Genomic DNA, 23,719 nt, shown 5'->3' on the forward strand with positions numbered 1-23,719 from the left:
TGTGACGTCCCACGGGTAAAGGTACCTTATGGCGGTTGGCGCTTACGCTATTATTAACGCCGCTCCAATAGTATTGCGGCGCTATGCGACGTAAGTGCCAGCCGCCATAAGGTACCTTTTGGCGTGGGACGTCACAAATTATAACCTACCGCGAAAATCGAAACTCAAAATTTTGTCATCTGCCTCTCTATCGCTCTTGCAAATTATTGGAGTGATAAAGAGGCCTATTAACGAAAGTACAATTTTCACTGTAGGCCCTCTCGAAGCCAGAACCTACTTATTTTAATGACAGCTCGTGACATGGCGACCCTTTATTTATTTTTCCCGCAGTCAAGTTTGATATTCAAAGTTACTGAAAGCTGACAGGGCAATAGGTACTTGGCAATCGTCAAGATCTCCGATTACCTAAAATGATGTGGCCAGTACCTAAGTAACAATTATGACAATAAAGGTTACATTTTAATTACGACTGCAGCAGCAGGGCTCATCGCCTGCAATAATTCAGGAATGCTGCTGCAGTCGCCTTCAAAACGGAAACTTAATTTTTCCCGTTTAATAGTAGAACGAAAATTTCCTAGAAAACTACGATCAGACTTACTATCGCAAGACTAAAATATTGACGGAGCTATTAAAAATCCAATAAGTGCCAAAATATAATATACCAGTCCGTGCTGTATCCCGATAAGTCTGGTCTGGTCCTAGAGTCCTAGAGCGTATCTCACGAACCTAATCAGTTCACAGGTCATTGAGTCGAGTATTTAAGTGGGTATTGCACGTTTAGCGTCATAGCGAATTCGTATCAACACGAAATATTGCTTCACACACCACAAATAAGCAGGTTCATGGGTATTCCGATTGTTAACCAAGTCGCCGAGTCAAGTGCTCCGGCAGCAAAGCAAGTTTAGCAAGTGTAACAAGTACTTGGCCTAGATATTCCTAGATAGTAGAGCTTATATCACGTGATTTTTTTACTCCAGCCTTATTCGATAATTTCACCTGATGCTCTCTAACTCTTTTTTAACACAAATTACCTAAGCCGCACGATAAGCTCAAGAAGACTTGTGTTGTGGGTACTCAGACAACGACATATATGTATATAATACATATATAAATACTTAAATACATAGAAAACAACCATGACTCAGGAACAAATCTGTGCTCATCACACAAATAAATGCCCTTACCAGGATTTGAACCCGGGACCATCGGCTTCATAGGCAGGGTCACTACCCACTACGCCAGACCGGTCGTCAAACTATAGGTACCATAATTACCTACAGTCAGAAATGCAGAGAGCACTATACTACATAGATCATAGATACTAATTCGTCTGAGCGTTTAACTTGCGCTCGTTACTCGTTTTAAGCGATTGGAATTGAACTACCTAACCGAGATGGGGAGATTACTCTGAGTAACGTACTAAGTTTAAGTAAATAAGTGCATTCATGCTATGCCATTTTAAAAACGAATGTGCTTCGCGATACGTCCTATTTAAAAAACTGTACTAACAATTTACTTTATGAAGATAGGTGCCGGTCACGCCAACCCGGTCTTCGATATTTTTAATTACTAAGGCATCTTTCAGTTGCAAGTTATTCGACGATCCCAACTCATGCAAATAAGTTTCTGACAGAACACGAAGGAAGCCAAAGTTTTTAGTTTAATTAACACCTCAAAATTCATCTAACATTCCCCGTCGAGCCCACCGAGCTTGGACAGATAACGAATTGCACGAAAAAACGAATCTCTACAAAAAATTATTGCAGATACGCGAACCATTAACGTTTTTGTAAAATTAACTTTTTTCGATATAACGGGACCCGTCTAAATTATTGCGTGTAATCTTTTGTGTATTTCTTTTGTTCTTCCGAGAAAAAAACTTTCCCACACTGACCTGCAGAAGGAAGCTTCAGCCAGATTTGACAAGATTTATTGCCTTGATTATTTCCGAAAAAGTTATAAATCTATTTCTCTCCCTAATATTCCTATAATAAGTCATTTGACGGTTATCTGCTTAACACGTAAAGTAACTCTATTCCCTTTTTTACTCCCGTTTAGCAAAAATACAATGATATGATATGTAGGTATGTTTAAGCATACTTTTTATAAAGAGTCGGGTCTTTAAAGTCGCAGGATCGACCTGGGAAGGCTCCAACAACGTGTGTATTTATAATATAATATTATAAAGAATGCACAAGTCATAGAAGCACCTGTGTCTCGCCTCTAACGCGTATATTATGGTAACTACCTACCTGCAAAAACATATCGTGACATGAATGTGGATGCAACTCTGTTCCGTCTTGGCTAAAAAATTATTTTATACTTAGGTACCTACGGTAGAATATACTTGAATTAGATTTGTATTGACAAAAAAAGGCCTGAAAGATGTAAGGTGCAAAATTAAACTTTAAAACATTATCAACATAATTATTTTAGTGCTTAAAGTCTAGGATGGTCTAGGTATCTTTAAATAACGGGTGTTTCTTGATTCCATTTGCTTGTTGCACAACTGATCTTTAAAATTGTAAAGACTACTTCTTTATCGCAAATAATTCTAGTTTTGTCGGTTTACAGGGAACCCGTACTTAATGGCGTTTTACTTGCGCAAAAACTGGCGTAAGCTGGTGGCGCCCAGCGGAAAGGGCCCCGAGCCTAGGCTCAACAGGCTCAAGATTTTCAACGGTCTGAGGTAAGTAGGTACTCTCTCATCTCTATACACGTATTACGCTTCCTATTTTAAAGGAGGCTGTGCATAAAATGAATGAAATGCAGTGAATTTCTCATTTAGCCAATTTTAATGTATGTGAGGTAGTTCTCAGTAATAGGGACGTGGAACCTGCAAAGTTAAAAACGATAATAACCTATTATCTGTACAGAATAAGGAATAACACTTCCAACACGAAATCGAGTTGCATCCTTTTTGGGTTCACGCGAATAAACTTTATAGGAAAGTGGGATAAGGGTTTTATATAAAAAAACATATTGTGAAAGGTCGCCCTGTGTCGCGGCATTTCGACAAAAACTATCGCGGACCCCTCTCATTTGTATTTTTTATGCCCGATAGCCGCGCGAGCAGGTAGACGCGCATCTCGCAATCTTTGTATAATAAATACTCTATCGGCTGGCGTATTTTATTTAAAGTATTATTTTCTTTTCATTATATTTGAAAATGACTTTTGTACAGGAAGATATTTTGACCGACAAAGTATCGGTCACCATGCAATAGCAACACAATGTTAAACTTATTAGTACCTATGTACTAGGTATCGACAAGTACCTATCGATAAAACCGTGGGTCCTTTTTAGGGCTATTGTTATCCAATAATATACATATTTAAAAAAATGGATAAGACCAGCACCAGCTTCTGCTGCTGGCGCCATCTATGCACCTTTGACAGTTGCCAACCCCATTGATGCTCTAGGTCTAGGTATAATAAATAATAAATAATAAATAATAAATAATAATAATAAATAATAATAATTGCGGCATTTGATCGATCGATTGAATTCGTTACTACACTTTAGCCAGCAATTATGTAAACTTGCATGCAATTCGGCGTAAGGCCTGTAGATTCTGTAGAAGCCTTAAACGCTTCACACACTTAATTCAGTCGTCCTAACTGGAATCCTAATCACCACCACTACTACCGCCGCCAACACCATTTTCTTGTATCAATTGCGGAGACATCTGTAGTTTGGAAAGCCATTTCCGTCAGTAGAATATATAGTAGAATATAGGGTTGATTTCCTAAAGAAAATATTAATTTGGCGCCTTTTTCTACTGACAAAGTGGGTGTGTTTGAGTATAAAAACCGCCTTGAAATATTTTATTTCTGAACGTTTTAATTCGATGCTCAAACCGCATCATTTAACTGTCACTGTCAGTGTCAGTCGAGTGACACAACACAAGACTATGAATGACAGTTCAAATCGGCCTCAAGAAAGTTTTGCCGAGTAAGGTTTCACTTCACTGATATTACTTTATTTTCTACATTTATTGTAAACCGTTAATATGGACTACACTAATAAGGTATTGAACGCTTATTTTTGCTTCCTTTTATACAAATAATATTGATTGTTTTTTATGTTATTTGCTTTCTTGGTTACAGGATTTCCCTAAACTTAAGAACGACAGATTATTAAGAGCTGCATTAGGACAAGAAGTAGATAAAGTTCCTGTGTGGGTTATGCGGCAGGCCGGCAGGTATTTGCCGGAGTTTCAGCAAGTCCGCGCGCAACACGATTTCTTCACTGTCTGTCGGACACCAGAGCTCGCATGCGAAGTGACTCTACAACCACTGAGGAGATACGAACATCTAGATGCATCCATCGTCTTCAGTGACATACTTGTTATACCACAAGCTTTGGGCATGACAGTGGAAATGCACCCAGGATTGGTTGGTATTTTTTAATCACTTTTCAACCCTTTAATTAACCCCTCAAGTCCCAAGGAGCCAAGCAGTGAGGCGGATGCGGAGGGCAACACATTCCTTGCACACATCCTTCCCTTGTTTTGTGTGTACTAAAACCTCGCTCCTCTGAGTTGTTTCCACTAGAGCTGTGCTGAGCGAGGATAGGTAAATGAAATGATCTCTATTGGTTCATGATAAAGACATCCCTCACTATGCATCCACGGCCATCTCAGGTGGAAACACAACCTTAAGGGATGATGCCTGGTACAATTTAAAATATTTATATTATGTGTCCTGATTGGATTGTTCCTATTTGTTTGCAATCAAATATTTTTGTCTATTTGGATAAATTTTCAGGGTCCAGTTTTTCCTAAGCCCCTTGGTGGACCTTCAGAAATTGATCAATTGCAAGAAGAGGGTGCGGTGTCCAGATTATTGTATGTGGGCAAGGCGATCACTCTTACAAGGCACAAAATAGAAGGAAAAGTACCTTTAATTGGATTCACAGGTGCTCCGGTCAGTAACAAACATCAATTTATTCTTGTTAATATTATTTATTACTTTAGAGGATGGCCTACATAATTTTTAGGATGTTTAAAAGAACAGTTGCACTGTAATCACAGTATCTGCTATCAAAATTGCTGCCAACATAGCTGGTCTAACTCTAGTTAAAATTTATTTTTTATGTAGGTAATTATTTCCACAAGTTCACTGCTAAACTATGCTCATTGTACTATTGTTTTGGAGATGCATTGTGGTGGAAGATAAGGATAAAATTTTGTTGCTAACAGATCTGGACTTTTAAAATGTATGTTTGTCTATTTTTTAATTCCAGTTTACATTAATGGGATACATGATTGAAGGAGGAGGTAGTAAGACCATGTCTAAAACCAAGGAGTGGTTAGAGAACTACCCCAAGGATGTTCATAAACTCCTCAGCCTGCTGACGAGAGTCATTATTGATTATTTAATCATGCAGGTAAACATGGTTTAATGTAACATGAACATAGCTTCCATTTATTCAATTTGTAATTAATTTTATTGTAACTGACCAATAATTGTCCATTAAACTTATAATCCAGTAACTTTGTCGAATTTTGTAACCTGGCTCTTTTGCGTCAAATCCGGTAGTTCCGGGTTCTGATTGTATTTGTTGGCTAAGTAAGTGTAGTGAGTATGCACTTTTGTCTCAGGCGATGCCGCTTGGCACAATTGCTTCTAAGGTCAAACAAAGCTGATTTGCCGTGCCTACCCCCCAAAAAAGGGGGGGGAAATGGTCGGCTCCAATCTATGCTATATTCTTCCTGCTCTTTGCAACTAGGGCAAGTTATATATCATTTTCATATAATTTAAGGACGAGCACATTATATTCATACCTTTAAAACACCAAGTTAAGTGTTTTTTTTTTACATTTTTAACCTTTGACTTTGGCCATAATTACATTTCTATGGAAATCGTCACTCAATCCGCTAATATATAGCCACAAAAATGTATGACTGTTGAAGTGATACTTCATAGAATAAGGAATCCCTAAATTATATGAAAATGATATATTACTTGCCCTAGTTGCTAAGAGCAGGGAGAAATATAGCATAGATTGGACCTGGTAATCCGACCCTTGCGCCTCCCTTTTTTGGGGGGTAGGCACGGTACGATCTCAAGCTACCTGGCCAAATCAGCTTTGTTTGACCTTAGGAACAATCGTGCCAAGCTGCATCGCCTGAGACAAAAGTGCATACTCACTGCACTTACTTACCCTACGAATACAATTTCAAAAAATTATAAATTTTGAAAGGTTTTATTTCGGAAACTACTAAAATCTAGTAACTAGATGTACAGAGACAATTCTAGTCTCGTATTGTAGCAAATTTAGTCCAATTTAAAAACGTCCTGAGAAGGCATTATCAAAAACTAGTCCTTTAGGGTTATAATCGCCCAAATCTAAAAGAAAACCGAAATTTTCGCGGGTTTTTCGATATTTGACAAAGTTGCGTTCGGCGCTCGTAGTCACAAACTTGTATTATTCATTGGGCCTACAATGCCAACATCATAAACACGTCTGCAAAAAATCAGAACTACCGGATTTAACGCAAACGCGAAATGTATAAAATTACTGTATTATTACGAGGAGTGTAAGAATAACTATTATTATTCACTCTTTGAACTTTTGAACTCGAGGAAATTACCAATTGTGTTTTGATTTAGAAAAAAACGCTTGTTGACGGAATTGGCCGCATTGACCGAGAAGAAGACTAATAATTGAAGAGTCCAATTGATAACCATGTTTGTTATCTTGCAGGTTGAAAGTGGAGCTCAATTGCTACAGGTGTTCGAGTCCAGTGCCGACCATCTCACAAGGCAACAATTTATTGAATTCTCTGCGCCATACTTGAAAGACATTAGAAGTGGAGTGCTTCAAAAAATCAAGGACAGGAATTTGGAAAATGTTCCAATGGTAAAGTTTGACTTTTAACACATTCACTACCAACGTTTCCTAGCGCTACGCATGTAGCCGATCCCAGCGTTTTCCCGCTTTGTAGGGGAAAGCCACTACGAACAGAGAACCCGCCGAGCGGATTCCCGGCACTCAATGTGTTAAGTGCCTACCTTAGATTATTATTAATTCAGTAAACATTTTCATATTTTGTGAAATAAATGGGTACCTAGTAAAACGTAGTCTTTCAAACAACTTTGTCAGTAGAAAAAGGCGCGTAATTCAATACACTACATCTTCGCGCCTACATTTAATACACTACATACGGAAATGGCTTGACAGACTTCAAAATAACTATTTTTATTTACAGACAGTGTTTGCAAAGGGAGGAGGACATTCCTTAGATGTACAAGCTAAACTAGGGTATGAAACTCTCGGATTAGACTGGACTGTAGACCCTATAGAAGCCAGGAAGATTGTTGGAGACAACATCACGTTGCAAGGCAACCTTGACCCACAAGATTTATATAAATCTCCGGTATGTGCTCATTTGTTTGTTTAAAAACTTTATGCAGGTGGCACGCACTGTGATATTGTAAGCTTAACCTAGAAATAAGTAATCTTAGGCCCCATTTAGACGGATCTTGCATGCGATTTTGGTTACATCGCGGTATTTTATTGCTTGACTGAATACAATTATACTCTGTACTCTGTAGTTAGCAATTTATTGAATATTGCATACAAGTTCTCGCGTCGTGTAAATGGGGCTTTACAGCTCTCTTTCCATACAATGCTGCCCTTACTTGATAAGTTTTATGAGAGGTATGGCAAAAATATTGATCAACAAACATCAAATATAAAACATATTGATTACATCAAATCTACTACCTAACAGAGACACCAATTTTACATTGCAGGAGGAAATCAGACAAATGACGATAGATATGGTACGAAAATTCGGCAAGCACAGATACATTGCCAATTTAGGCCACGGAATAACCCCGCAGACTCCACTGGAGAGTATGACGGCGTTTACTGAGGCTGTCCATGAAGCACTTTAAAATAATACATTATTGTTGGATTGCTTTAAGATGAAGCTTGAAAGCTCTTTCTAAATTCGGACATCTTAAAAAAATGTAACTATACATATGGTGGTCTCACAAAGAATGGCTCGGCACAATTAATTAAGCTAGTTGGTTTTCGTTATTGTTATATTAATTTTGGTATTAAATGGTTTATTGTTTCTGAAAAGTGTATTTATTAAAGAAACAATTATGTACAGGATACTATAATTACATAGAATAAGTTGTTTTTGTGTTTGTTCCGGGCATTTCTTCATCATGGCTTCCAACTGACTTTTTCACATACTGAAAATAAGAAAATAATTATAGTTTCACATACATACATAATATTTTTTTTTTGTAAAAGGATGTTTATGAACCGTATAAAGCTACTAAACTATGATGATTGATGTGACTCAAAGCAAAGAGTTATTAATAGTAGAAGAGGCATAAAATCTAAGTAAGAAAAACCGTGACATGTTCATGATTAGCTTAATTAGTACGCCTCAGCCGTAAAAGTAATCAGTTTGATAAAGCACTACTTTCCCAAGAAATATGTAACATGTCGCTCAAATTAAGACGAATTGAAATACCTATCAGTAAAGAGACCATTTGACTTTGACCGTGTTAAATTTGTCAAATATCAAAAAGTATCGCCATCTACCCGAGAGTACGCCAAAGGTATGGCGCCATCGCTCGTAAAAATGGATGGATGGACGGTTTTTGATATTTAACACATATCAGTGAAAGAATAAGGATCAAAGTCAAATGGCGTTCTAATAGTTAATAAATTGTGTCGACAGATGGCCTTAAAATGTAATGACTACATAATTTACTTTGACAATATTTCACTAGTCTAAATTCTCTTTGCTATCAGGCAGATAATGCCCACCAGTTACCTGAGGATTGACTTGAATCTGCTCATCCATTTCCTGTATATACTGATGCAGCTTAGTGCAGGCGGCCATCTGCTGTTCTAGCACGCACAACGTCTCGGGCGAGGCGTACTTCTCCGGGCTGTCCAGGAACACCACCATGCCGTCCTTCTGGTTTATCATGGCGTATATTTCACCCTCCTCAATCTGCAAATAGTAATCAATTTTCAAATATTATAAAATATTATTTTAAATTTTCAAAAAAAAACAAATCAAAAACACCCTCTAATTCGCCGCCAGCGGGCAGGGTGCCGAAAAGCAGAAACACTCCTGACTTCGAGCGGGCAAACTCGGCTGCGTTCGGCTCAGCATTGCTCCGAGCAATTATAGGGTAGGGTTGACACAACTTGCCGTCCCTTTGCGTGCACGACCACAGATAAGATAACTTGAATTTTGACGACCCTAAACTGAAAATCATAATTAGATTCCAAAAAAAGTAAGACAGTGTTGCCACTTTTTACTAGAGCGTCTTGTATTTATGTAAAAATAAGTAAATAAAAGTACTTTTTTTATATCGTAGGAGTAAAATTACCAATAAATAAATTATCTTAGCGTGTTTATTTATAAAAAGAAATTTACTATTTTACAAACAAATTATTGCAGTGGCAACTTTGTCTTACTTTTTTTGGAATCTATTTACGACTCGGAATTTAAATAGCCGAAAGGTATTGTGCCATATAAGTTAGAAAGGGATATCATGATTCGACCCTGAATCGCTGTCAAACTTCGATTTTGTAGGAAGTGTCCTTTCTGTACGGTAGTATACTATTAGTACTATTACTTATTCTGTGCCAAAAGGCTGGCCGCATTGCCCCGTTGAATGACGATGCTTATTCTCTGGGCGAAGTACTGGCCAGCCCTTTGGTCACGCGTGGCATCTACCAATACACTAGTTTTTTTAGTACTAGCTGTTGTAATTTAATTTCATTTCTTAACTCATAAGTTCATTCTTATAAATTTAATTACTAATGCCCGTTGAATCCAGAGAATTCCTAACTCTCTGGGCTCTAATGTTCTGTACCTTGCAACTTGCAATACCGGCCGCTCTAAGAATACTTCTTTTTGACATTAGTCCACAGGAACAGAGAATGTGCATTGCAGTCTCCTCTGACTCCTGGCAGAATCTGCATGTCGCATCTTGTTTCTTTTCAATTTGAAACATGTGTTTGTTCAACTTAGTGTCCAGTCACTGTATACAAAAAACAACCCTATTTTCTATTTACCATATTAAGAATGTAGGTCTCTGCCTGCGCGGGGCCGGCGAGCTGCACGCGGGCCGCCACGTCGCTTAGGGAAAGCGTCAAGAATGTTTTTGTAAGCCTTTGAATGTTCTTCTTGTACATAGAGTTTAAAACCTGAAATAAGACGAATGAAGAGGTTAAAATGTTAGTATTTATGCGAATAATTTGCAAAAAAAATGGTACAAAGTTAAGGCCTTCATTGAGTTTTAATTTAATAACGTTTAATCGATAGCATTGTGTCACGAAAATTATAAAATTACCTATAGTTGGTCAAGCAGATCTTGTCAGTAGAAAAAGGCGGCAAATTTGAAAAATGTAGGCGCGAAGGGATATCGTCTTATAGAAAATTTTAATTTCGCGCCTTTTTCTACTGACAAGATTTGCTTGACCGTCTATATATAAATATAATACATGCATTGTATTCAATTCTACAAGATACCTACGTTTACAGCTCACACCAACACACTCACGTGTATTTGATATTTTGCCATCTGTAATTTTCTTTTCACGATCATTTGAAGGTAAAAAAGCGATACTCCTAACTGTACATCGGTGGACCTTATTACAAAAGGCATAAGGTCCACTGATGTACAGTTAACAGTGTGGGCGGTGGTACGTAGTTGGGAGACAAGACATTGCGGCCGCGCGTACATTTGCCTCGGACGAATTGCCGCGGCAATTTCCTCGCAAGGCAACTCGTTCTGTGTGGACCACCTATTTAAGTATAATGCATGTGAAGAATCCCCCGGGGGCATAGCTAATAGTCCACATAAACACTTACTTGATTAACTATTCCCATGTTCTTGTCCCTCACGAAGGTCTCTCGGTGTTTGATGGCCGCGTGCTGCGACGTTGCCAGCTCATGGTAAGCCACCGACAGGGGCTTCAGAAACCTTCCTACCACTTGCGATGTGTATTTCGGCATGGGTAGAATCTGCAATGACGGAATAAGTCAAGTAATAAATTTAAAAACTGAAAAGTATAAAGGTAGGCACTAGGTTCTAGCAAGTAGGTACTGTCAAAAATGTCAATAGATAAAAGGTCTACTAGGTTAATGTTTAATTTCGTTTGGTATGGAAGAAGGATCACGTGCCGAGCGAGTGGCACGAGGAGGAGTGGCCTCACAGAGAATAGGGACAGCCCGCCCGCGAGACACTGTTGCGGCGCACTAGTGCTTAACCTATTAAGTAGACCCTACCTGTAAGTGTACTGTCAAAATTTGATTAATAAAAACTCACCTTTCCATGTAAGATGAGTGAAACTAAAATGTACTTTTTGTAGGCTTCAAGCATAATGTGGGAGACAACCATTGCAGGTACAGTCACTACAACTTCGAAAAAGTAGAGGGCTCGCTCATAGTTCTTCATTGCCAAGTAAATCATTCCTCCATAGTAATAGTACAGGAGGAAGTGTTTGGAGTCATTATTGCCGCCCAGCTGAAAAAGTTACGTAAGTATAAAAATTACAATAATGCAATGTTTTAAAGGGATTTCTGTGTAGTTGTTTATTTTCGCAAAATATCTCATAAACACACCAATGCATCAGTGTCGTATTATCCGGTACTAGCGCATATAGCCAGCCATATTGTACCATCAGCTGCATGGCAAATTTATCCACGAATTCATTCATAATTTCTTACGAATTTATGCCATTCATAATAGTTGCAATTTTGCAGCAAGCAAATATGAGAGCATAAACTACTTCTTTTCATCGTATTACTCTCTGTTAGGGTGTAGAGCTTGAATCATGTTCTTTGACTGATTTTGGCCTTGGCAGTTAGGGTCAACTAGCCTTTCCATTTGGAAAGTGTAAGTGTAAATTTGGGTGTATTTACACCCATCTGTTGCTCCACGAAACGGCGACAAGTAAATTCAAGGCGTTTCTAACTGCGTAAATTTAAATGATTGTATGAGAGAAGCATATTTCTTCTAGTATTGTGTCATCGCTTTTTGACTTATGGAGTATACAGATATAAGCAGTTACTACTATGCACACGGACTTAAGGTCTCTGCCCACTACACCATATCATACCATGACCGTGCTATGAACGTATCAGGCACGGAATGTAACGCGATACGGACTACTATGCCCACTACACCGTGTCCACATTGTTTCATATCCGTACATAACGGGTTTAGTGCCCGTAGTAACCGCGCATCATCCCCATAGCATCCATCTATAATCGCCGTAGCATCCCCTTAGTACCCGCGTTTTATCCGCGAGAGCATGACTCGTCAGAAAGAGCGAGGGAATAGTTATCAGACTGGTAAGAGCGAGCAAGAAATATAGAAACGCGTTTATAACGGGCTTAGAACGGTCACCATAAGCGGTTATAGCCCGTATGCCTACCGTTCGCCGCCTGCACGCACCGTTCTGGCAACGTTGCGTGCCATGCACGGAGCGTTTCGGCACCGGCAAAATATCCTCGCCGACTATTTTTGACGGTCCGTGCATGGCATGCGACGGGTATGGCCGGTGACGGAACGGGCTAGTGGGCATAGTCTCATACTTTTTAATACAAAGAATATTTTTTTGCCTGACACGTTCATAGCACGGTCATGGTATGATACGGTATAGTGGGCAGAGACCTTTATGCGTACATTACCTCAGAACTAATTCCAGTAACATCAGTATCTAAGAACTCAATCGCCGGCTTCATGCACTTGGATAGCAAACATAGCTGGCATAAGTCGGCGTGTATGGAAGTCAGCTGCGAGTCAAACAGCTGTATTTTCCTTATGGCCTTCTTTAGAATTTCTATGCCTCTAATCGGTTGCTTGAGATCAACAAGGTGATCTGTCAGCAAGTGGCAAAGGTCAGCGTCTGAAAATTAAAGCATACATTCATGGTAATTTAAATAAATTATAATCTAAGTCCCAAACTATGGGGTGGGTAGTCGCGAGTGAAATTTGAATGGGCCCTGAAACAGAAGACATCCCGACCGATCGGGTTAACAGCTGGTACTATGTAATAATATTTCATGCTCCCTATTTATGGGTCCCGAATTTGGCAGTTTTTGTTAGGTGGGTCAGAGTCCAGTCAACTTTGTGAACCACTGGTCTAAGAAGTTTTAAAGTCTAAGAAAACATCGTGCCCCCGAGTTTTAATATAGAGTAGATGACGTTGCAGGGCATCTCGTATTCCTTATCTTGTCTTGCGCTGTATGCTTAAAATTTAATTTTACATTAAGTACACAAAACTTAGGTCCTATCCTGAAAATTGTTTAACAGTTTATTACATACACACAGACACATTAAAGATGTGCTTCAGAATGTGAAGAAATAGGCAGCATAGGAGCCGTCAGATTTTTGGCGCGAGGTGTAAATGTGTCGTTTATGCTTCCGATGTAGCCCACAAGATGGCAGAACCTACTATGCACAAGGAAACGTACCGACGAGAATGGTAGCACTTGCTTTGGCAATGTACATGTGCACATATGTTTCCAATTCAGGCCACAAGATGGCAAACCCTCCTACGCACATGGTCCCTATAGGGATAAAGACATAAACCTATACTTACATAAATCAGGTGCAAATCGGACTTGCTCCCCATTGCAATTGTTGATAAAGTCATGGATTTGTTGAAAGATTACAGATCTGTCAACATCATTATTACCCTGAAACAATAAAATTAGTGATTACATAGCTCAAAGATCAGGAAACTTTTAGCAGAGAGAGCTGCAGTTTGCCAACCCCTAATATAGCTGTATTAACTTGTAAGACTACACTTGGAGATTTTGGACCTATATAGATAAAACAGGGATAGGGATAAAGATAATATCATTTGATATTTACCAATTGCTTTTCGGTGAAGGAAAACATCGTGAGGAAACCGGACTTAATCCCAATAAGCCCTCTGGGTTGGAAGGTCAGATGGCAGTTGCTTTCGTAAAAACTAGTGCCTACGTCAAATCATGGGATTAGTTGTCAAGCGGACCCCAGGCTCCCATGAGCCGTGGTAAAATGCCGGGATAACGCCAGGAAGAAGAAGAGGGATAAAGATAATAATGAAAATGTGTAGGGATAGGGATAATAATTATTTTACCTGACTATGGAAAAGCAAAAGGATTTCTGAGGGTATGTATGATTGTTCATCTGTCCGTCTAGCATGAGTTGCATTCTTGCGCGCGAGTCTATGCTTGAAGTCGCGCAAGATGTATGCAGTTGCGAAAACGCAACTCATGCTAGCAGGTCTGTTCCGTCATAACTTCTAGAGTACTCATTATTATTTGACAAATGAGGTGTCATTTGAATTGTCTTGATTCCCTGCTGGTTCTATGCTATAAGGCGTTACATTTTTTTATATTATAATGTTTTAAATATAGTTTTAATTTTTACCTGTGGTAGTGAAAACTTGGCAACAAGGACAGCTAAAACACCAAGCGAATGTTGCTGAATATCTAGAGTCTCCAAAACAGTAGTAAGATGGGCACTATTCCTCTGAAGAACTTCGTCTGACTTTCCAATAATGTCACACAGTTCCCGAAAGTTCCCTGAATAAATAACATAATGTCATAATTTTGATTTAAAGTAAAATAGTAACAAGTCATGCTTCAAGGGTTCATAGTGGTGCGATAAGATTTTTTTAAGTAAGAAAATTATACAAGTTGGAACCGTAATAATCGGCAAGAAACAGTAATAAATACACGCAATCAAAAAGTAACTATAAGCCACTAACTTTACAAATAAAAAGATTAATTCAACTAACCAGATCCAGACATGGCTCTTACATTGTTCACAAATTGTTCCAGTGGCGATGCCATTATCGGTTATTCGTAAGACTCTATTGCTCTTAGAACGTTATAAAATCAAGTATTGAAGTGATCTATTTATATAAAACTATTTTGTTTATTGAAATCAAATGCGAAACAATTTCGCATTTAGATATTTGACCGGATCGGAGGTACAAACGTCAAAATCGCTTGTCAAAATTGTTGCGTACCATAGAAGTTAGGATCCCATAGAAGTGGTATACGCGTGCCTCCGTGAGGGACAAAACATACGCACTATGCTTGGTCGAATTTATTTGTAGTGAGTATTATGATGGTTCTTCGCACCTACATTTTTCAAATTTGCCGCCTTTTTCTACGGACAAGATCTGCTTGACCAACTATTATATTCTTTGCCCACCATAATCTCCTCCTTCACACGGGTGCTTTTACAACGTGCGTTAATAGCCGATTTAGACTCGCGGCTCGCGGCTCGTAACGCGGCGTGTCTCGTGGCTCGCCTCGAGCGCGTAAGCTCGTCGAGCTAATGACTACACTCTCGCCTCGTGGCTCGTCTCGTGGCTCGTAAGATCATCGAGCTAATATATTTTAAACACTAACGTCGTGACGTTAGTGTGTGCCGTGGCATAGGGTTTATAACTGAATGACAAGACGAACGCGAGTGTGACGTAAGCGCGCGTCCCGCGCGAGACCCCTTGGCTCGTGCCCAAAAAACCGCTCCTCCACGCGAGCCAGGCGACCGCGAGCCGAGCCGCGAGACGAGCCCACCGCTTACACTCTCGTCTCGTGGCTCGGCTCGCGGCTCGTCTCGTGGCTCGCGCGAGAATGTAAACGGCCTATAAAAAAGCGTTGGAATGACACAAAGTGTATTAGCCCCCATTCGCATGGCAGCTTTTTCAACGCGCGTTAAAAAAGCGCTTGAATCTGTCTGCGCTCTTAATTCGATTTAACGACCAAGGCTTAAAGTCGAAAATCCAACAACGCTTGATAAAAAACGCCACCGCTGTCGTGTGAATACATACATGGTTATCCATTTGTGTCATTCAAACGCTTTTTTAACGCGCGTTGAAAAAGCTCCCGTGCGAATTGGGCCTTATTCACACGACGGCGGTGGCGCTTCTAATCAAGCGTTGTTGGATTTTCGACTTTAACCCATTCATGGCCACGAACCGCCGAGCGTACACAATACGCCCGGCCACCATACAAACCGTTTTTAGCTAAAACGTATGACTCAGCTTATGGGTCTCGAGCCTGGCGCGAACGGTAAATAAATCGCCGCTTATGAAGCCGGCCAGTTGGACTGCATTATGCAACATTTTTACTAACCACCGATTTTCTGTGCCTATCAAAAAAGAAACTAATTATTGCAGTTTGTAGGAGGAGGATTTTTACTTTCTACAAGCTTTTAATGTCTGACCAAGCTAAGTTGGCAGCAATTTTTATAGCTCAGCCTGTGCAAGTGTTAAGTTAAACGTCATAATCTAAATATATAAACGTGAAAGACCTGACTGACTGACTGACTGACTTAAATCAACGCACAGCCCAAACCGCTGGGACTAGAAAGTCCAAATTTGGCAACTAGATTCCTTATAAGGTCTAGGTGTCCACTAAGAAAGGATTTTTCAATATTCATCCCTTAAAGGAGTGAAATGGGGGTCCAAAGTTTGTATGGGGAAACAAGATAAGTTAGACTATTTTATTCCAAATTTCACAGGAGTATTCCTAAAGATAAATGAGTAAACACGTGTTTCAGGTTTCTTGAAAATTGAACCCCTAAGAGGGGGAAAAGTCCCCAATAGGGTTGATAACTCAAAATATCAATATGGGTATCGTTTTCATAGTATTGTGAGCCGCTAATAACAAAAATGGCATCAAAATTAAAATTAACGTAGCCGAAGTGAACAATCATCCCCCTGGTGGGGGTGCAATGGGGTTGAAATTTCAAAATATCAATATGGGTATCATTTCCAAGGTTTTGTGGGACGCTAATTACAAAAATGGGATCAAAATTAAAATACAGTGAAACCTGGTTAAGTGGGACCTGGATAAGTGAGAAACCTCTATAGCTGGGACTCATGGTGCGGTCCCGACACTTTAGCACTGAATTACCTCTGTTAGTGAGATAAAACGAACCTCTATAACTGGGATTAGTTGTTGTGATTTTATAGTCAAATTTACCTCTATAATTGAGACTGAGAGTGTTTATATTTATATGATTACATTTTCCTAATTGTTTTTTTTAGAATTTTATAGGAATTGACCTCTGTATCTGAGATAAAGTCAGTCTATGACCTCTCTAACTTGGACTTTGTTGATTAATTTCCGTATTCTTACTAACTCTTAGTCTATCCACAAATTCCGCATTTGATTAATTGTGTTTAAACGACTTCAAGTTTAATTTAGTTACTTTATGTAGTTAAAGCTATCGAAACGAAAGCTGAAATCTTGATAAGTAACACGAATAAACACATTTACATTTAATAATTTTCTAAGAGGCAATGAAGTCCGTATCAAATTTAATTGAAAAAATCTATCATTTGAAAATAAATTTAAAGAAATAATTAACAGACTTAAAAAATATTTAGCGATAAGGATTATTTTACCTTATTTATTTTTAAAGATAATTTAAAAATACCTTATTAACCACCTCTATAACTGAAATATCCTCTATTCTCACCTCTTTTAATGGGACCCTCTGTAAATGAGACAGAAATTTATTTGTACCTGGCTAACTGAGAGCCTGGGTAAGTGAAATACCTCTTTAAGTGAGACAAATCTGCTCGTCCCTTGAAGTCTCACTTATCCAGGTTTCACTGTATAACGTAGCCGACGTGAACTATGGCCCCTGGTGGAGAATGCTAATTACGAAGATAGCATAGACGGTTGTAACATACACGCTGATTTGCAGCCACACGTGATCCAGACTTTTGAGAATTCAATCCCTTAAAGTAAATTTGTTGAGCTACAAAATTATAAGATTACAAATACCTTCTAATAATTGAACAGTACACAAACATCGTTTTTAAAATAATTATCAATTTAAACGGTTTGTTTACATTCAAAATACCTAAAACCATTAAAGTACATATTTTATTAAAAAAACTCTCCTGCGCGTGCGAAGCCGCGGGCAAAAGCTAGTTTCATATAAGTTTGACATTTAAATTACACTTAGGTACTCAGCCTGTGCTATCAAAATCGCTGCCAACTTAGCTTGGTCTGATTCTATTTAACTTGCCGTGTTTTTTGTTGTTGTTTTTTGGGGCAAATCTTGGAAGTTAAATTAGACCCGTTTCCCGATATCCCGATCCAGTTCATAGCACAGTCGGTCAGGTTAGGCGGGTTCAAATTCCGGTAATCCATAGCCATGGTCACAAAATACGAAATCACTAAACAGCACAGGAGGAGTATAAAGTCGCCAACGAATAAATCGAGACTAAATAATATTTTCCATGTTACTCCAAAATACATCTCTAATGGGGGATGGGATGAATCACATCTTGAACTCTTGTGACAAATACCACATGAAAGATAATACCGCCGCCGCCGCTCGGATGCATTCCTTGTTTATTGTCCAAGTGTGTCCGATAAGCTTACACCTGGTCGGTCATGTATCTTTGTTTTGGTAAACGCCATTATATTAGTAACAATAGACAACTTAAAATGTATTATAGTACTTACTTTCTAATCTGCCGTAGAAACCACGATGTTTGAAAAAACTTGTAAATATTTGTCACAAACTATTTGTAATACAATACATATTAGTTAGTGGTGACTGTTTCAACCGCCTTGTTCTATATTGAAACGAAAAAAAATTAACCTTAACATCATTGTTAGTAGGTAATTGCCTAAGATACAATACAACGATCACCAAATATTATGACATAAAAGTACAGTGGGAGAAAATCCTCGTTGCCTTACCCCTCATACAAAACAAAATATTATTATACTACGGCTTGGTTCCTACAAATTGTTGCTTACCATCATCCAAACAGTAATCAGTTGTAAAATGGTACAATATCAAACAGCTTCAACATGAAATAAGCTTTAAAACCAGCCAATAAAGTTTATTTTAGCCTGCTACGGAAACATTAGTAGTTGTTACAAGTAGCGCCAGGCCACGGTGACCCATACCTTGAGCCATGTCAATAACTTCTGAAATATATATATTTTTTGTATTTTTTAAATATAGATCTTTCTGTTTTCTTGCATCGCATTATGTATCTAGAATTTCAGTATATTTACTATATTGCACTGATAGTAAATCAAACTTGAATATTCGAGACCCTGTTTTCATTTAAAAAAACGTGTTTATAATTTTTTATCCTAATATGCCTTATAGAAATGGTTGTTAGCTTATATGATACTTACGTTATTACATCAAATTACGTTTCGTTTAAGTTTAAATCAGAATTTATTCAGGACTCACATGTGAGTCACTGGCCCTGCGGAACTGTTTGAGCATGACCCATACGCTGAGTCGCTGGCCCTGAATGGGTTAAGCCTTGGTCGTTAAATCGAATTTAGAGTGCGGACAGATTCAAGCGCTTAATTAACGCGCGTTGAAAAAGCTCTCGTGGGAATGGGGCTGGGGCTAATACATATTATAGTTGGTCAAGCAGATCTTATCAGTAGAAAAAGGCGGCAAATTTTAAAAATGTAAACAATAATAGCGCTTTCGCTGCTACTCCTACTGAAAGATACATAAGACTATCCCGTTCCGTCATTTCCCCTTAGCCCTCAAGCCAGATCCAGTTATATACTAGATTCATGAATGACAATGATATGTACACATACACACACAATTGTACAATTGTACACATGTGTACACTACACTTTATTTTTATTTTTTTACACTTGTAGATTGCAGACAATAATAAATGTAATGTACGTCAACTACGTTAGTCACGGACTCACGGTTAGGTTAATGCACTTTTAACAATAATTACTATCATACCAAATGTTCTCTTGCCACGTAACCCTAAACATATACCTCCGACGGTATATTGTAAAAATATCTAGTTACAAAAGAATCAGCAAAGGAAGTCGAATAGTTTGTTGAGCAATGGCAGCTTCTGAAGATTCCTTTAAAGAGAAGCTCACAAACTCTCTAACGCAGCAATTAAGTGAATATGAACTATTAAAATCCATGTATCCAAACAACGATGATATAATTTTAACTGATATTAATATACTTGTTGACATATCTAATTTTGTGGAGAATGAATCAGAAACAGAATACACTCCAGGTCATTTGGATTTTATCTTAAACCTTAATGTAGATGGTTCTAAATTAGAAGTCAGTGTTAATTTACCCAGCTTCTATCCAAGTGAAGAACCAGACCTGTATGTAAGGTGTAATCAATTGAATCGCTACCAGGAGACAAGCCTGAATGCGGAATTGTCCAACTTTCTTAAAGAAAATTTTGTTGGAGAAGTTTGCATATATTCTGCAGTGTCATGGTTACAAGATAACTTACCAAAATTTACTGAACAGCCCGCCAACATAGCTAGTGCTTATATCATTCCAGAATCAAAATGTACAGATGATGATAAATTTGTCAGATTGTGGATTTATTCTCATCATATATACAACAAAAGGAAAAGAGATGAAATAGAATCAAAAGCAGAAGATTTAAACCTGACAGGGTTTTGCCTGCCCGGGAAGCCTGGTATTATTTGTGTTGAAGGTGCAGGCAGTGACTGTAAAGAATGGTGGTCAATTATTAAAAGTATGTCTTGGAAAAAAATTGTTATAAAAATGACTGAAACTTTTGAAATTGGTGAAAAAGAAAAAGAACAAAAATTTCACAAGTTTCAAGAAATCCATTTTCCAAGTTCATCAGTTCGCTCTAAGCATGCAGATATGAGTGGACTTTCTAAGTATATGGATGAGCATGGACTGACAGAAATATTTAAAAATATGTTTGGGATAAGTGAAATTTGATAAGTTGTGACATCCTAGAATAATACAACCAAATCACATACCATATCAGACATTGGATTCTAGGGGGCAAATTTTTTTGACACATAGGGAGTTCCTATATCAATTAAATGATTCATAATTTTTCCTAATACTAGAGATCACCCGCAGCTTCATTTGTGACTATATATTATTTGTAAGTAAGTAATTAAAAAATAAAGAAGAAAGGAATTTGGTTCTTATTTTATATTCTTACACAAAACTTTAATTATCAGAGAAGCATTGATAATTGAGTTTATCAATATAGGAACTCTGCCGCACTTAGCATAAGAGCAGTAACTCATTTTGAAATGTCATTCAATTGTATACTTTGTACTTGTACAATATGTTCTACAATTGAAAGAGATTTCAAAATGAGTTACTGCTCTTATGCTAAGCGCAGCAGCTCCCTACCTGTCCATTATGTTTAGCTTAGCCCCCTGAAATCCAATGTCTGATCATAATTTCTATAATGTGCAATTCAAGAATTTGTTAAGAGTTAAGTACTAGTCTAAATAGTCATATTATTCCATATTGGTTCTAACACCACTTGTAAGAAATAAACATGTTTAAAAATCCGTTTTGTTAATGGTCACAGTTTAGAACTTTAAAGTGTCAAGCAAATTGAGAGGACCAAGAGCTATAAAACGTTACATGTCTAACTGATTTTCAATTCTTTAAGTATTTATATGAAATAGTTTTTTTCTATTTATAGTCTTCATTAAAAGTTAGGTAGGTACCTGAATGTGAGTTATTAGAAAATAAATAATACTCAAACCACTATACATGTGCGTATATTATTTGAAGAGTTCCCTCAATTCCTTCTTCAATCTTCACGTTAGAGTCGGACTCGCGCCCTAAGGGTTCGACCATCGCATTTTATACTAAATTTTTCTATACATCTTCACGCTTTGCTTGCATATAGGTTTACTTGTTATATCAAATACCTACACCCAATTAGAATTAGAAAAAGGCGCGAAACGAGATTGAAATTTTCTATGCGAAGTCTACTGTTCACGCTTTTTTTTTAAATTTGCCGCCTTTTTCTACTGACAAGGTCGCTGTGTCAGAGTATATGAGCGTTTTCCAAAAAAAGTGTACATTTCATTCATGTCTTCAAAATATTGACTTCTTGGGCTCATTTTACTCAGAATCATTTGTACATTCACGCCTCATACATGAAAAAATGTGTTATTGTAAAATTTAAGCTAAAATATATATTTCAATATGGAAAGCGCTTATTAAAAGCCGTAACAGACTACCGCACTGCACTGCGATAGTGCGGTCAAAATAACTCTTTCTCGCTCCAACTTATAGATGTGTCCTTAACGCACGTACGGCGACCACCTTAAGGGCCCAGTACACAATGGGCCATCGTCGGCCACTCCAAGGGACGCAGCCATGCGGTAGAATGAGATAGCAATATCACTTGCATCTAAAGGCCCCAGTACACAATGGGCCATCGCCGGCCACTCCAAGGGACGCAGCCATGCGGTAGAATGAGATAGCAATATCACTTGCTCCCTCTAACGCATAAATGCGTCCCTTGGAGTGGCCGGCGATGGCCCATTGTGTACTGGGGCCTTTACATTATCGATAAAGATAGGCCCCGTTCATAAAGCCATAAGGATTCATGGATGGATTATATCACGGGCGTTTATCTACGAAGAGCGAAACGTAGCCGTAGAGATGGCCTTGAAACGGTAGGGCTAATTCGATATTGACGTTCAAGTCCTTTGCTATTGGCTAACTCCCCACCGCTATTCGTACTGTCACTCAGAACTGTCAAATCCCGCCGCCGTTATTTTTACGCCATTACAGTTTTCGCGTCGAGTAGTGAAGTGTTTGCGTTGATTAATTTCCGTACCTTTATTTCTCCGTGATAATTGTAATATTCAGTGCTACGTTTCATTTTGATATTCAAAATGCCTCGCAAGTGCTGTATACCCGGCTGTGATAGTAAACGAAAGGACGTTATGCTGCACAGAATGCCAGCGGCCAGTGAAAAAGTTTTATTGTGGCGTAAAACAATTTCAGCAGTTCCATTAACCATTTTTGAGGGTTTGACATCGGGTGAAATTAGTAAACTACACGTTTGCCACAATCACTTCGAGGCCAAATACGTGTCTTCGAAGATGCGGTTAAGGCCGAATGCCTGTCCAACATTGTTTACCCTCGAAGAAATCACCACTGGAACGCCTGCTCACTCATCTGCTGAAAGAGGTATGTACCTAATGCTGATATAGTTTAACCATTGACTAATAGGTATCTTTTAAATACCACGTGGTATTTATTTGTAATTATAATTCTGTTACAGTTTATAGGTTCCTACGCGGAATTGTTAAAATGGACACAACTTCAAGTTTAGTGTTCTACGCGGAATTGTTAAAATGGACTCAACTTCAAGTTTTCCCAGTCGATGCCGCCGCTGAAATGTTTTTTTTACTTTTTCTACATGGTTCGTGTATTCGTTATTTGTATTGTTCATATAAGTTTGTTACGTTTATTTACATTCAGTGTTAGTCTGGCCTAGTGGGTACAATTTTATTATTAGTGTGATGAGCATGGATATTTGTTCCTGAGTAATGGGTGTTTTCTATGAATATAAATATTTATTAATGTTTATTATACATATATCTATTGTTGTCTAAGTTTCCACTACACAAGCCTTATTGAGACCATGAGACTTAGTCAATCTGTGTACTAATGTTTGTCATATTTTATAGTTTTTAGTATTGGTCTTAAATCTTATATAGATACAGACGTATGAAACATTCGTATTTGTCATGTTACTTCAGTCTACATCAGTACTTTTTGTACCGAGACTGACTGAAATAGCAAGACATGTTCATATGTTTCAGTGAAAATATGATACAAAATAATTATGCACTACATCTGTACACCATTATACCTATATGTAACATTCACTAACATCATTGTATTAAAAA

General features: G+C 38.2%; 3 protein-coding genes and 1 long non-coding RNA gene across 4 annotated transcripts in view; 3 read left to right on the forward strand and 1 right to left on the reverse strand.

Annotated features, from left to right (window-relative positions):
• The first annotated feature begins 3,915 nt into the window (after window positions 1–3,915).
• Window positions 3,916–7,943, forward strand: LOC134806509 (uroporphyrinogen decarboxylase). The gene is made up of 7 exons (XM_063779792.1): window positions 3,916–4,030; window positions 4,110–4,397; window positions 4,770–4,928; window positions 5,248–5,391; window positions 6,712–6,867; window positions 7,217–7,384; window positions 7,764–7,943. The coding sequence occupies exons 1-7, from the start codon at window positions 4,013–4,015 to the stop codon at window positions 7,905–7,907; spliced, it is 1,077 nt and encodes a 358-aa protein (XP_063635862.1). The 5' UTR covers window positions 3,916–4,012; the 3' UTR covers window positions 7,908–7,943.
• Window positions 7,944–7,983: 40 nt separating this feature from the next.
• LOC134806507 (COP9 signalosome complex subunit 3) lies at window positions 7,984–14,983 on the reverse strand. Its single transcript, XM_063779790.1, has 9 exons — window positions 14,791–14,983; window positions 14,421–14,575; window positions 13,603–13,699; window positions 12,689–12,906; window positions 11,322–11,519; window positions 10,865–11,017; window positions 10,066–10,197; window positions 8,807–8,989; window positions 7,984–8,213 (listed from the first exon to the last, which is right to left on the reverse strand). The coding sequence occupies exons 1-9, from the start codon at window positions 14,843–14,845 to the stop codon at window positions 8,139–8,141; spliced, it is 1,266 nt and encodes a 421-aa protein (XP_063635860.1). The 5' UTR covers window positions 14,846–14,983; the 3' UTR covers window positions 7,984–8,138.
• Window positions 14,984–19,690: 4,707 nt separating this feature from the next.
• On the forward strand, window positions 19,691–20,910 carry LOC134806261 (RWD domain-containing protein 2B). Its single transcript, XM_063779490.1, has one exon. The coding sequence runs from the start codon at window positions 19,875–19,877 to the stop codon at window positions 20,754–20,756; it is 882 nt and encodes a 293-aa protein (XP_063635560.1). The 5' UTR covers window positions 19,691–19,874; the 3' UTR covers window positions 20,757–20,910.
• Window positions 20,911–22,425: 1,515 nt separating this feature from the next.
• Window positions 22,426–23,719, forward strand: part of LOC134806522 (uncharacterized) — a 383,826-nt gene continuing 382,532 nt past the window's right edge. The window contains exons 1-2 of the long non-coding RNA XR_010146540.1: window positions 22,426–22,994; window positions 23,089–23,360. This is a non-coding gene — a long non-coding RNA (uncharacterized LOC134806522). The remainder of the gene's footprint in view (window positions 22,995–23,088; window positions 23,361–23,719) is intronic.

The sequence above is a fragment of the Cydia splendana genome, chromosome 3, assembly GCF_910591565.1.
Source record: "Cydia splendana chromosome 3, ilCydSple1.2, whole genome shotgun sequence".
Taxonomy (NCBI): domain Eukaryota; kingdom Metazoa; phylum Arthropoda; class Insecta; order Lepidoptera; family Tortricidae; genus Cydia; species Cydia splendana.

Coding starts and splice junctions, on each gene's coding strand:
- LOC134806509 (XM_063779792.1), top strand. Junction 4,398..4,769: donor TGGAAATGCACCCAGGATTG/GTTGGTATTTTT, acceptor ATAAATTTTCAG/GGTCCAGTTTTTCCTAAGCC. Junction 6,868..7,216: donor ATTTGGAAAATGTTCCAATG/GTAAAGTTTGAC, acceptor TTTTATTTACAG/ACAGTGTTTGCAAAGGGAGG.
- LOC134806507 (XM_063779790.1), bottom strand. CDS start 14,845: ATGGCATCGCCACTGGAACAATTTGTGAACAATGTAAGAGCCATGTCT. Junction 11,520..12,688: donor TTACTGGAATTAGTTCTGAG/GTAATGTACGCA, acceptor TAACTTTTTCAG/CTGGGCGGCAATAATGACTC. Junction 10,198..10,864: donor ACATGGGAATAGTTAATCAA/GTAAGTGTTTAT, acceptor GTCTTATTTCAG/GTTTTAAACTCTATGTACAA.
- LOC134806261 (XM_063779490.1), top strand. CDS start 19,875: ATGGCAGCTTCTGAAGATTCCTTTAAAGAGAAGCTCACAAACTCTCTA.